The sequence below is a fragment of the Haliotis rufescens genome, unplaced genomic scaffold (assembly GCF_023055435.1).
Source record: "Haliotis rufescens isolate VD_foot unplaced genomic scaffold, xgHalRufe1.0.p SCAF_8, whole genome shotgun sequence".
Classification (NCBI taxonomy): Eukaryota; Metazoa; Mollusca; class Gastropoda; order Lepetellida; family Haliotidae; genus Haliotis; species Haliotis rufescens.
The window spans coordinates 13,024,441-13,038,682 of NW_025964372.1; the positions used below are offsets into that span (position 1 = coordinate 13,024,441).

The 14,242-nt window shown below is 41.7% G+C and overlaps 1 protein-coding gene across 9 annotated transcripts in view; it reads left to right on the forward strand.

The window, feature by feature from the left end:
- LOC124117395 (voltage-dependent calcium channel type A subunit alpha-1-like) overlaps positions 1 to 14,242 on the forward strand; it is a 299,488-nt gene that overhangs the window by 151,724 nt on the left and 133,522 nt on the right. For all 9 annotated transcript variants that reach the window (XM_046479277.2, XM_048389674.1, XM_046479250.2 and 6 more), the window contains exon 3: positions 6,916 to 7,116. In XM_046479277.2, the coding sequence (XP_046335233.1) occupies positions 6,916 to 7,116 (201 nt within the window). The remainder of the gene's footprint in view (positions 1 to 6,915; positions 7,117 to 14,242) is intronic.

The window sequence follows — 14,242 nt, forward strand, 5'->3', positions numbered from 1 at the left end:
AATATTTCATTGAAAAACTCATTTACTCATACACTTTCTCATGTTTGGTCACCTAGATAATAATCAGAATCAGCGGAAGCCCACTACTTTAATTGCAAGGCAGCGACTATCTGTCAGTTTCTCAGGGCAATATCTAAACGTCACCATGCACCTTCGTTAAAGGTGGGGTGGGGGTGTCTGTACTCGATGGATTGGCAGACTGTAAATGGAAGACGCTAGGGAAACCTACACGTGCAATTTAGAGGAACTTACATGTGCACCTTAAGGGAACTTACACGAGCACTTTAGGGGAACTTACACGAGCACGTTAGGGGAACTTACACGACCACTTTAGGGGAACTTACACGACCACTTTAGGGGAACTTACACGACCACTTTAGGGGAACTTAAACGAGCACTTTAGGGAAACCTACACGAGCATTTTAGAGGAACTACACGAGCACTTTAGGGGAACTTCTCTGTCTTCTCTGTACAAATGTGATCATTTGATTACTTCATATTACCAATCCTGTTTTTCTGTTTAGACTACTTTTTTTCACAGATGAAAACATGTCTTGGAAGTTTTTAAACAGTTTTAACACCAATACCACGTTTGAACTTGTATTTGGTTCTGCCTTGACGATTTACTTTCTGACTACCTACAGTCACGCTGAATGCCTGTTTGGCCGCAGAGCTTCAATGGGAATTGATATTGTGATACTGTAAGCCTACAGTTGCATTCCTGTGTATATAACACACCGAGGTAGATGATCTGAGGGCTTGTGTATACTTCATTCTGTTATCGACAAGCAGCCAGATGGGATCCTGCTGCAATCTCCATGACGGTGTGATTCTCTGCAACACCTACTGACAGGCGGTGTGCTGGCTTGGCTGACATTAACACGCTGGGCATACTTAATTATTCACGATGGCTTTGTGGTCTCCTTCAGGTGACTGTTGCCTAATGATAAGAAGTTACTATATAACAGGCTGGTGAATGTGATGCCTGTAGATTTCCCTATAGATCGTAGAATGTTGTACTACTGACTGGCAACCCGCGAAGATTCCGGATACAAATTAGGCCACTAGAACAATTGCTTGTTGTAAGAGGAGACTATATAAACTTGGTGGTCAGACTCGTTGTCTTGGCTGATTGCATGTCATCGTATCCCATTTACGTTGATTGATAGTCATGATGTCAATCATTGTATTGTCTGGCCCAGGCTCGATAAAAGAGCATATTTCGGAGTACGAAGTTTAAGAAACATTGACTGTGGCTAATGGTGTATGTTCAGTGCCAAATGCCAAGGCAGCAACCCCTCCCCCGTCGGTATATGGCAACGTGGGGTGGGTCGCCGTTTCCACGTGCTAAGTTTGGAGATGTCTCATTTCCACGTGCTAAGTTGGGAGATGTCTCACTCCAGGAACACTACTTTCCGATCATTATGGTACTATGAGGGTGTGTGTCGTGTTCGGGGAAAGGCTCGTTACTTGATCCGGGGGTCAATGGTCACTAAACGTGGTGACCATCGCTATAGTTTCATCCCTATCTCGAAAGGTTCAGGACGTTTTGTCAAAAATGAAAGCAAATGTCATTTGAAGTTTACTGAGACAACGCTTGTAAAATGTTGAGACCAGTGACACATCCTCACCTATTTCATAGTTAGATCTGTTCATGAAACTCCAGAGTGACAGCAAACGTCACTATTAGTGGGTGACTTCGACTGCCCAACTGTCAACTACCCCTTTATGTAGAGCAGCACTATTCCAGCAGCTACAGCCTGCGTTATCTGTCTAGGTTTCATACGTTGTGTGGTACACCCGAGCATGTCACGGTGATTCCAAAGAACGTCATACGACTCGTGCTCAAAAGTTGTTTGATCAGGGTTACAACATTCACAGTCTTGGTTAAACGTTATAAAGGTTGTTATGGTCGACATGAGGAGGACTCATCCACGTTTGACGCCCCAGTGACACACAGTATGTTGTATGCAATTCCCTATTTTCACTTTTACCATATGATCCTGTGTTTTCAGGTAGGCCTAAACAATTGACTTGCATTTTCATGTGTTTGTGACGGATGCCATAGGTGGGCCAGGATACGCTCGCCTTTCGCGAATGCCTGGTGTAATCACTATTTCAAAGTGACTCCTAAACACATGCTCATGATATAGTCAGAATCATACAGTGCAAATGGAGATTTCTTACAATTGTGGAAAGGGTTTCTTGTATTTATTTACTGCATTCCCCGCTACTAGGGTTGATATTTCACTCGAGAAACGCTACCTTGCTGCTTTTATCATACTCTATATACTAACTGTGTGCCCCGCTCTAAAAAAATGGCACATACCTCTCTGTTTGGAACTTATTTTTGCCATTCTAGAAATACTATAACCCCGTTTGTATCATTCTATGGGGGTAGATACAACCAGTCCGGGAATTCTATTATCATAGTATGAGGTTAGGGAGTTGTTAAAGGCATTTAGCAGTTGAATAAACATATGTCAAGAAGACCGCCTCCGTGGTCTAGTGGTAGACGTCTGCCCGGGGAGCGGGGGTTGAGGGCTCGATCCCCTGCCTCGTCACAGCTAAAGACCTTTAAAAATGGGTCTTATTGTTACCCTGTCTGACGCTCGGCAACAAACAAGGACTGGTCGGCTGGGAGTCAGTATACTGCATCTGAGTGGGGTGTTCATTTTAAACTGCGGCATGGTATCTCAGTGAGCTAGCACTATACTATCGGCATTACTCCGGACTAGTACAAGCAGCCACACACACCCTTGCATGCACGTCGCGATATAAGTGCAATAATCTTGAACGCGAAGTGAAACACCTCATCTATGTAAGGATAAGAATTTATGGATGAACAACTTGTTTATTACAATTAAGAGCGACGTTTCGGTGAAGGTTCTAACGCCGTTATAAAGCAAGACCTACACCGAAACGTCGCTCTTGATTGTAATAAAGAAGTTGTTCATCCATAAAGTCTTATCCTTACTTAGTACTCCAACTTCTAAATGCCTATCAAAGAAGTCACTTCATCTGTGACAAGAAATATAACAATTTCTTTATTTGTATTTATACGATGCGTTTCAGGGCTACTGTTTGTCCTTCATCGGGTGAATTATGAAGGAGCAAGAAGCAACCTTGAAATGTCGTATATATATATATATATATACGATACAGAAGTTGTTATCCATAACAGTCCTTGTCATATGTCGTTAGATATCTGACTGAAATATACTAAGGGCATGTAAGTATATATATATATATATATATATATATATATATATATATATATATATATATATATATATACGATAAAGAAGTTGTTATCCATAACAGTCCTTGTCATATGTCGTTAGATATCTGACTGAAAGATACTAAGGGCATGTAAGTATCGTGCAGAGACGTTACAAACACAATTTGTTGGTATTTATCGTACCATGAAATGTGATATATCACTGAAGAAATGCTGCTTTCCTGTCATTTCGGGGTAGAACAGGTCTTCAGCAACCCAGGCTTGATCTAACAAGCGACAATGCTTGTCGTTAAAGGCGGCTAACGGGATCGAGTGGTCAGGCTCGCTGATTTGGTTGATGCATGCTATCGTATAACAGTTGCGTAGACCGATGCTGGTGATGTCAGTCACTGGATTGTCTGGTCCAGACTCATAACCGCCTTCATAGAGCTGGAATATTGCTGAGTGCGGCGTTAAAAACAACAAACAAACAAACATACAAAATCCAGTCATTTCGTAATATGTATTTGTATCTCACAAATGAGAAGGTTATATAACTGTTTCCAGAAATTCCTTTCCGTCAGTATGATTCCGCGATGTTGAATATACCAGGACATGCTATTTTCTATATCGTGCTGTGAGATTAGGCTTCCCAGATCTGGAAAAAGTATTTTCCTGTTTTTGTGGAAGCACGAAGTTAGATATTTCACTCTTGAAAAGCCACTTTCAGTTCTGCATCCGGTCTGTACTGTGGTGGCCATAGTTACATTTCTATCTTCAAAGGACAATTTGTCAGAAATGAAAGCAAATGTCATTTCCAAAACAATATGTGACATATTGGTCTTCTTCATAGATAACATCTTTGTAGAATTTGGGGCAGAAATCATCCCCCTGGACACCAACTGTGCTGGTCTGTTTCTTCATGAATAGAAGTCAGAATTTCTGCTGCTGTTGGCAAATGTTGGCAAGAATTATGCAGGGTCACTCTGGCTACATGGGTTTTGTTTGTCCCGCGTCAGGTTTTATACCACGAGTCGGAGGAGACCCGAGTGATCCTGCAACAACGAGTTTATCTTACCGTCATGTTATAATATGACATTGAAAAAAAATTAAAATTCAAAATTGATAGGAAACAGCTGTTCGATTGATCTGAAGTTAACTGGTGCTATGTCACGTCACATTCATTGACTTGTAAAAAGCGTGCGGCTTTTTTAATTAGAGGTATAACGGATGTATTCTGTCTCTCAGAAATCCACGTAGAGCCTGTCTTGTTCGTGGCGGGGTATAAGGGATGTATTCATCCGCTGAGAAATGTTTTTACCTCCAAGGCGAGGTACATAGTATTTTATCAAGATCACGTGGACCAATCAGATCTCGTCTTTCTGACATGGAGGTATGATAAGGGAATTAACCAATACTTCAGCTTCAGGTATATCGATGATCGTATATCATTCAATGGTGGTTAAATAGCCAATTCCCTTCCACTGATTTGCCCACCTGAGCTAGAAACATAAGACACCAGCGCAGCCAAGTTTTAAGTCAGTTCTCGCACTCCTGAAATACCACTTTCATGTCTGTATCGTGGTATTAGGTTAGTAATCTCACTCCAGAAATACCACTTCCATATCTGTATTGTAATATATCGCTTTAGAAAATTGATCGTCACGAAAGGATATCCCTACTGAGTGCAGCCTCAGCCAGAAGCTCCCCAATACATTGTGATCGAGCTGCCGGTTCGTACCTGTCACATCACTTAATTACCTGTCACCATTGCACAGTGGTCTTGAAACATACATCAAGTGTTGTTTGGCAGTAAAACATGTGTCCGACCAGATAAGGTATATTCAACGTTAATTAGAGCAAACAACGGTATAGCGGGCGTCATGTCGCGCCTTGGGTTGCTGCACAGCTGTGGTATACAGCGGTAGTGGATGACATACCGACCATCTGGAGTGGAGCTAGGTCAGGGATCAAATTGTGCTCTCGTGCTCGGCAGTAACCTACAATATGTTATGTCCAAATCAAGTTGACATGAGTTGGTGTCTGTGAAGATCAGTGGACAGTTTCCCTTGTGAAGTAACTTGCATTATGCCCCTGTTCAGATCTTAGACAGGTACCCAATTCAATGGCATGTCGCCTTGAAATTAAATCGAATTGACTTGATAGGTCAGTTTTCCCATGGTGCCTAAATGGTAGTGCATTGGATATTATATGTACGTATTATTGCTTTAGCCCGGTTGTGATTGAGATATGCATATGCGTTCTGTGAAACTGCCTGTAATCAAGGAACCCCAGAGTGCTGCTGAAGATAGCAAGTACGATTCATCAGATACTGATTATCCTGATCTGGGTCAAACCCAACACTAACAAATCAAACTATTACTTTGACCTAATGTGCACTTTAGAGTATCTAAATATAGTTCATTCAAACATGGAAAGAGACGGCACCAATGTCGCGATGTTTTGAATCGATAGATAGATAACAGACTGATGCACATAGCTAGAAGAAGACACACCGCTCCAACTCAAACGATTGTTTCTGTGTAAGCTACTAAGTCAGTGGCAAAATGGCGGCTTCCGGTTAGACCATTCTTAGTCGAAGCTGACCGGTTCGTGCATGGTGGCGCGGAGCACAGGCCTTCTGGGTTAGTTTAAATTACTGCCTTATCGATTCGGGGTAAAATAGGTTCAAATTGTGTGCGATTTCCCTCTGCCCGTAGACTCCTACAGTCCAGCAGGAGAAAATCAATATTCGAGTGTAGATGGCTGAAGACAAAATGAGTGCGCGGTGTAGGGAGAGCGAACAGGGCACACGATGCAATTGAATTTAGCAGACGACACAAGAATACATAAATATTGCGCAGATTCTCACTACTAAATGTGGACATGGTTGGCCGGGGAATTGATCCGTGAAGATTTTTCAATGAAATCTCGTGCCGGGGGCGTTTCTAGTTGGTTGTGAGAGAGCAGGACTCATTAGCATAGTTTAGCTGTTATGTATGCACCCTTTCCACAACGACCACCAGCTGATCCTCTTGTGTCCAAACTTAACCGATGACGTCAGACTGTTAAATTTTCAAGGCTTCAAATAATACACTTTGGTCGCCACAGTCTCATTGGTTCGACGTATATCTGCCACTGTTGTCAATATATATTTTAACAATAGGGTCATTAATTATCCATGGAGCGGGTTCACAGCGTGGCGGGGAGAAAATGGTAGCGACCAGACCCTCCAACCTCGTGGAAGCAAGTCGCAGACGACATCTCTCCCCAGCTGACACTAGTTCCAGTCGGAATTCTCGCGTTGTGTGACAGAGACTGCAGAATAGGACTTTGGATGTGTGGCTTTAAATAGCAATTATTCCGCTCGTGGCGACAAGTGGTTAGGCCATTACATTGGCTGTGGCGCAAACAATGCGGAACACACCGTGCTATCGAGGTTTGACGTGTATATGCTCTGTCGTACGGTCGCATCATACCGGATTTTAACAAACTAACTCAAGTCTCTGAGGATTTATTGTGATTTTACAGCAACCGTCAAAGCACCGTCTAACGTTACCGTATACAGAGACATGAGATCTCAGTCGCTGCTGAGATTAGTCTCGTCTACGAGGGACCAACACATCTTTCTCTAATGGAGACGAACTCATCTCGTCTGCTCCCAGTGTTTGATATTGTGTTTTGTGTTGTTTTAGGATGGCAACATTTCAAGCCCACAGCGGCCAAGGTGACGATGGAGACTATTCAGGCCCCTATGATGGCTCCCTAGGACATCTTTCTAGACGTGCCGCTCACTTGAGTCTCCCAGGAATGGCCGCGTCAAGCAACCGTTCGCTCTTCATTTTTAGTGAGGAGAACTTTATCAGAAAATATGCCAAGATCATCATTGAATGGGGATATCCTTTTAAATATGCATGTGAAAAATAAGTGTGATTCGATGAAAATTATTCCAATATGGACAAGAAAATGTGAGTATATTTTTCACCATTCTTACATCATTGATTTTCAGACGATTACTAATGTGCAGTTTCTGGTAGGAGAACTTTCCGTCCTTCTGTTAACACCAGTTTCTTTACATACTGTGTTTGAATAGTCTGAAAATTGACATTAAAGTTCCTTGGATATTGTATTTTGTAGGACCAATTAGTATGCAAAAACCTGATGTTTCGTCTTCACATGTAACATGTACACACTAAAACGTTATTTCAACACAAAAAGCTGCATCGCCGTTTGAATGTGTCCCGAGATTGTTTCCCGATCTGAATAAGGTATTGTGGCTTAAAGTGGGGCATAAAGAAACTAGAAATTATGAAAGTATGTCAACTTTGGAAAACACTTTCATCTGAACGTTATCTCGCCATTAATTACTTGTTGATATCTACTTGGAACTCTACTGGTGTTGTGTATAGAGTGTACAGGGTGTAGAAACATCACATTTAATCCACCGAGAGAGGCTTCAAGGTGGGAAATTAGACTGCTAAATGTTATGATTAGATTCGCACAATCGTATAGCTAGATAATTGCATTTACTTTCCATGTATGAGTTGATGTAAGTGCTAGTCGTGCTGCTGTGGCAAAGAAACATGTTGGGATGTTGTTCTCGCACGCCCACTCGTATTTGGTAAATAGAATGAACATGTGAAACTGTTATCGCCCGTCCATCACGTCAGTTTCAGCCTCTCCTGACAGGCAGATCCCCGTGTACATTTCACCCACGTCACAGACATTATGTAAATTCATAACATACGTAAATTCAAGATTAACTTCATGTAATCGGGGCTTTGACTGACATGGCGCCGTTGCTTATTCAATCTGTAGAAATCCGGTGGCCATTTTGTTTTCAGGCTAAACGAAATATCACCCCAGCAAACATGTCATACGTTGACGTTTGAAGTAATAAAATATTTCTTAGGGCCATAACTCGTTTAATAGTCACACAAAGTAACTCATATATGTAATGCTTCGTATTCATAGTATTACAGCGAAACTATCGATGCTGACGCCAATCTTCCCTTCAATGATAATGCATCAACCACTCCTACTTGTCACGTGATCCAACGTTTTGTTCCTTCGATTTAAGTACTGTTTGGTGAACAACGTATGTGCAATGTAGGTATTCAAAGTAGATATTCGATAGAAACGTAGAATAATAAAGCCTGGCGTCAGCTGTGGTTAACGTACAGATGCTTCACGCCATGTTGCTGCTCTGACGCCATGGCAGTCTACATTTTCATAACATTACGACGAAGGACGGCCTTCACTAGCTAGGATATTCCCAGTGGCATATTTTTATGTCATTGCTTAATCAGACTGGAACAGAGTTTACATGACTCGGTGCTGTAAATCAATACCATGTATCATCAGTTGTGACTTATCTAGTACTGCCTGTGACGAGTGTGTACAAGATATGTCAATGTCAATGCACTACAAACATACCAGACTGAACAGTGGCCACTATAAGTCTTCATCTTACTAAATGTGGCTCTAAATCATAAGGCGGTATAACCTGGATGTATAAATAAAACGCTGTAAATGAGTTTGAACAAAAACAATATCTCATTGAAATGCTTCAAACTCGACCCCACCCACCCTGCATCCCTACCCACTCCCCCGTTCTCCCATTCCGCCAGACACCACTACCACCCAAATCTGTACGATGCACCCCCTCTTACCGGTAAGGCAGCGGTGGGCTATGCCATGTGCTACCCAAGTGCCCGGTGGAGAGTAAAGGTGCCCCCTGCAGTCTAGTGTTGACATTTAAGCTTATGATCGATCAGTTTCATTACGTGGATAGTAACCTTTAAATGTTGTCATTCCTTAATTGATATCTCAAAGCCTTTCTTTCTCTAAACGTAACTGTGTATGATCACAACAGCCAATATGAAATTAGTCGGTGTAACCTTTCCCCATAAACAATCCTATTTGACATGTGTCAGAGCCCTAATCGCGACCTTTAGTGTTAGATATTGACACTGGCGATATACATTGCACAGGGAGCTCGCGATGGCATCAATGCAACTTATTTCACCGATAAATATAAATATAATTATTTTAATTATCTGAAGATAATTGACATGTATTAAATATACAAGTTACGGTCAACAAATAATTGGCCACACAATGTAGCTTAAATTCCCAAGTCCACCCACACCGCAATTACAGTAATTAATCAGCTGTAGATGGAGATAATAGTTCGATCTTTCCAGCCAAGGATATACCAGCATATGGACGTCAGAATACCACACAAAGTGTGACGTGTGGTGTTTTCCTCTCCTGTAAACAGTATGCACGTGCAGCATAGACATCGCCTGAACATTTTGAAAACAGAATTCTAGCATACATCATATATGAGGCTACACTGGGAACATAGAATTCTAGTATACATCATATATGAGGCCACACTGGGAACATAGAATTCTAGTATACATCATATATGAGGCTACACTGGGAACATAGAATTCTAGTATACATCATATATGAGGCCACACTGGGAACATAGAATTCTAGTATACATCATATATGAGGCCACACTGGGAACATAGAATTCTAGTATACATCATATATGAGGCTACACTGGGAACATAGAATTCTAGTATACATCATATATGAGGCCACACTGGGAACATAGAATTCTAGTATACATCATATATGAGGCTACACTGGGAACATAGAATTCTAGTATACATCATATATGAGGCCACACTGGGAACATAGAATTCTAGTATACATCATATATGAGGCCACACTGGGAACATAGAATTCTAGTATACATCATATATGAGGCTACACTGGGAACATAGAATTCTAGTATACATCATATATGAGGCCACACTGGGAACATAGAATTCTAGTATACATCATATATGAGGCCATACTGGGAACATAGAATTCTAGCATACATCATATATGAGGCCACACTGGGAACATAGAATTCTAGTATACATCATATATGAGGCCACACTGGGAACATAGAATTCTAGTATACATCATATATGAGGCCACACTGGGAACATAGAATTCTAGTATACATCATATATGAGGCCATACTGGGAACATAGAATTCTAGTATACATCATATATGAGGCTACACTGGGAACATAGAATTCTAGCATACATCATATATGAGGCCATACTGGGAACATAGAATTCTAGTATACATCATATATGAGGCCGCACTGGGAACATAGAATTCTAGCATACATCATATATGAGGCCACACTGGGAACATAGAATTCTAGTATACATCATATATGAGGCCACACTGGGAACATAGAATTCTAGCATACATCATATATGAGGCCACACTGGGAACATAGAATTCTAGTATACATCATATATGAGGCCACACTGGGAACATAGAATACTAGTATACATCAAAAAGAGGCCAAACTGGGAACATAGAATTCTAGTATACATCATATATGAGGCCAAACTGGGAACATAGAATTCTAGTATACATCATATATGAGGCCGCACTGGGAACATAGAATTCTAGTATACATCATATATGAGGCCATACTGGGAACATAGAATTCTAGTATACATCATATATGAGGCCGCCCTGGGAACATAGAATTCTAGTATACATCATATATGAGGCCGCACTGGGAACATAGAATTCTAGTATACATCATATTTGAGGCCGCACTGGGAACATAGAATTCTAGTATACATCAAAAAGAGGCCACACTGGGAACATAGAATTCTAGTATTACCAGTGTATTTAAGAGTGAGTGAGTGAGTATGGTTTTACGCCGCTTTTAGCAATATTCCAGCAATATCACGGCGGGGGACACCAGAAATGGGCTTCACACATTGTACCCCATGTCGGGAATCGAACCCGGGTCTTCGGCGTGACGAGCGAACGCTTTAACCACTAGGCTACCCGACCGCCCCAGTGTATTTAAGAAATTAACGACTAGTGGGGGTTGTTTATCGTACAACATAACACTGCAGGGAGAATAAACAATGAGGGGAGTATTTCTTTTATGAAATATCGACATTTTGTTCGCCCTCTTTGTTGATAAAATGTACAAGCTTTAATACTTTTTACCCATATTTCAATAATGTCGACTCCCTGAATTCAATCCGACACCGGCAAAGATGATCTTTGGGATTAAATTTGGTATTTCCAGGATATTCTCAAAAAATTTCACGTCGATTGTCGTGACCTTTTCTCCAAATACCGATTGCCATATCTCTCCCACTTTTGAATGCGATCGTTGCGTTTATCTGCGTTGCCCAGCTACATCTATGGTGAACAATTCACTAGACACTTTCCTCTCAAAATTTACGGCGTCCAATTTACTACGTAATCAGGTAGAGAGGGCATGTTCGAATCTCCAGAAATGATGTCAATGTTTTATCGTGAAATAAACCACGACTCGTCCTTAATTGTTCTTTGCGATTTACCACGAAGCTATCTTAAAAATGTAGATACATGCAGCAGATAGTGGTTGATTGAGGGTGTAACTGTACCTTCCGGAGATATAAGGTGACTATTTAGTGTATCTCACCATCGTAATCAGACCTCAACGTGAGCTTCGCGCGATGTCAGTGCTTAATGTCCGCACACGAAAACCTTAACGACACGTGTGGGTGGCACGCGACAGAACATGAGCGCGTGCCAATGGAATTTAATAAAACAAACTGTGTGGTCTAAGTTATATATGAAAGGAATTTTCGATTCAAGTGTGCACACACACTCATAGTAGATAATGTAAAAGGGATATTTCACCCGGATTTCACCCCATTTTCCGAAGATCGTAGGGTGTATAAGAACGGCCAGCTCAATCTCGTACATCCGGGTTCACACGTCACAAGACTTATTTGCGCTGAACTTGGTGCATGACAATGAAATCTAACTCGTGATATCCGTCGGATCCTCAGTGTTACAACTCCAAGTGCGACCAGTACTGATTGTGAGGTGACAGCATGGTGTGCACGGTCTACCTGTTGGGTATATTACATGGCAACTGGCAGACACATACAAGTTGTACTTGTGTCCCCTTGTAGAATTCCGAGTTGGTGTACGTCCCCAAATACCTAACAGTTGTCGAACAAGGCGACTATTTGGAACTGGGTGATCAGTTCATTGTACAACCACAGCGTGGGTCGTTGCTCTTAATATCAATCACTAACATGTTTTGTCCAGACGCGAGGTCACAGTCATATAGCTGGCATATTGCGGCGTAAAACAAGAAACAAACACAAACATACGTGTCAATAGATAAACAGCATGCAAACAGTTAGTGAGCATGTTACAGACGATCAGTTGTGTTTATAATACATTCAGTTTAGTTAATTAACCGTATGGACAAAGTTCGATTTATAATTTCAGAAGTCACTCATGTCAGGTTAATCAACTCAATAACAAAGCACCCCTGACAACTGTCTGAAGCCCCGCGAGCGTCGCTGCGTGAGGCCGGCATGGCATTCTTCCTCCCTTAATATCCAGTGTCAGAACGTGCTATAAACATCAGCCCAACAATGTGCAATTAAAGGTAGCCCACATTCCCCAAATAAACGTCTAGGTAAATGAGAAATGTTATCCCCAATTGCGTCACGGCTATTGTTATCTGTCGCCACCATATGTCAGGTCAGTGGACAGATGTCAGGGTACCAACAAGTTATCGGACTTGGTAATGTCAGTCTCACTGATCCACCTGGCACTTCTGCATTGTCCCAGTGAACAGGGCTAATCACATTGACAACCGCTGCTCCAAAGTTCGTGGTAAACCTAGCCTGGGGCACTACATTATGTTTGTAGAGAATAATATAATGTTGACATTAAAACATCATTTCAAATTGACCGTACATTTAGTGTATATGTATAATTATTAATTTCAACAACGTTTGTGTTTAGCACATGAACAATGTACACATGTGCTGGGCCTTTGAGCGGATAGACGCGTGTGTGATGATGAATTGCAAAACGATCTATTATTATGAGAACGTAATTAGGACATTGCAACGACAGGGATCACATGAGTGAATCAAGTTAGCAGTATTTGCCCAGGCCAATGGGATGCATGGTATAAACATTGGTAGGCTAATTTGAAGATTCAGAGAGAGCCGGTTGATCACGGATTCAGTAGACAATCAATGGGTCTTCTTCAAACGAAGGACTGTTATTCACAAATCATTGGGAACACCTTAAGTTATCAATAATTCAAACTATGTTAAGCAATACATCTATCGATCCATCACAACCACCGGAATGAGCCGTGCATGGAGAAAATTGCATATAATTGTTATTAATTTCTCGTAGCGCGCTAACCATCATCACAGCCTTGATATTTGTCTGGAATGCACGGTATCTGAGATGTGGGAGAACCGCGTTACTGTCTGCATTGCGTGTATATTTCACCGTTGTGTATTTCATTTAGTATTATGTTTTGACAATAATGTTGGCGCCATGCATGAATGCACGTGGTACCGTATGTCGAAACAGTTTTTTAATGAAAAATTGATCCCCCCCCCCCCCCCCCCCCCCCCCCCATTTTATTGCTACATTTAGCGCATGTGTTAGCGTGTTTGTGTGTTTGTGTGTTTGTTTGCGTGTGTGAGTGGTGAGATTGGAAAGTGACAGAGGATCAGCTGATGTATAACGTGACGTTGACTGAAATTAACATACATCATACCGAATGCCTTAAATCCCACATGACCTAGAAATATCGTGACCGATGAGAGATGAAATTGGCATTGCAATGAACATGAAATGCGACCCACAATACCTGCAGCTGTCGCTGGCACGAGGTGAAATGTACACCGCCCCTTTGTCAATACCTTCCCCGAATCGATATCACCGGAGACGGGAGCAGATGAACACACTTTCCACACTGAACATTGCTTACATGCACAGGTATTTGACTGGAGACCGGGGCAGATGAACACACATTCCACACAGAACATTGCTTACATGCACAGGTATTTGACTTGAGACCGGGGCAGATGAACACACATTCCACACAGAACATTGCTTACATGCACAGGTATTTGACCGGAGACGGGAGCAGATGA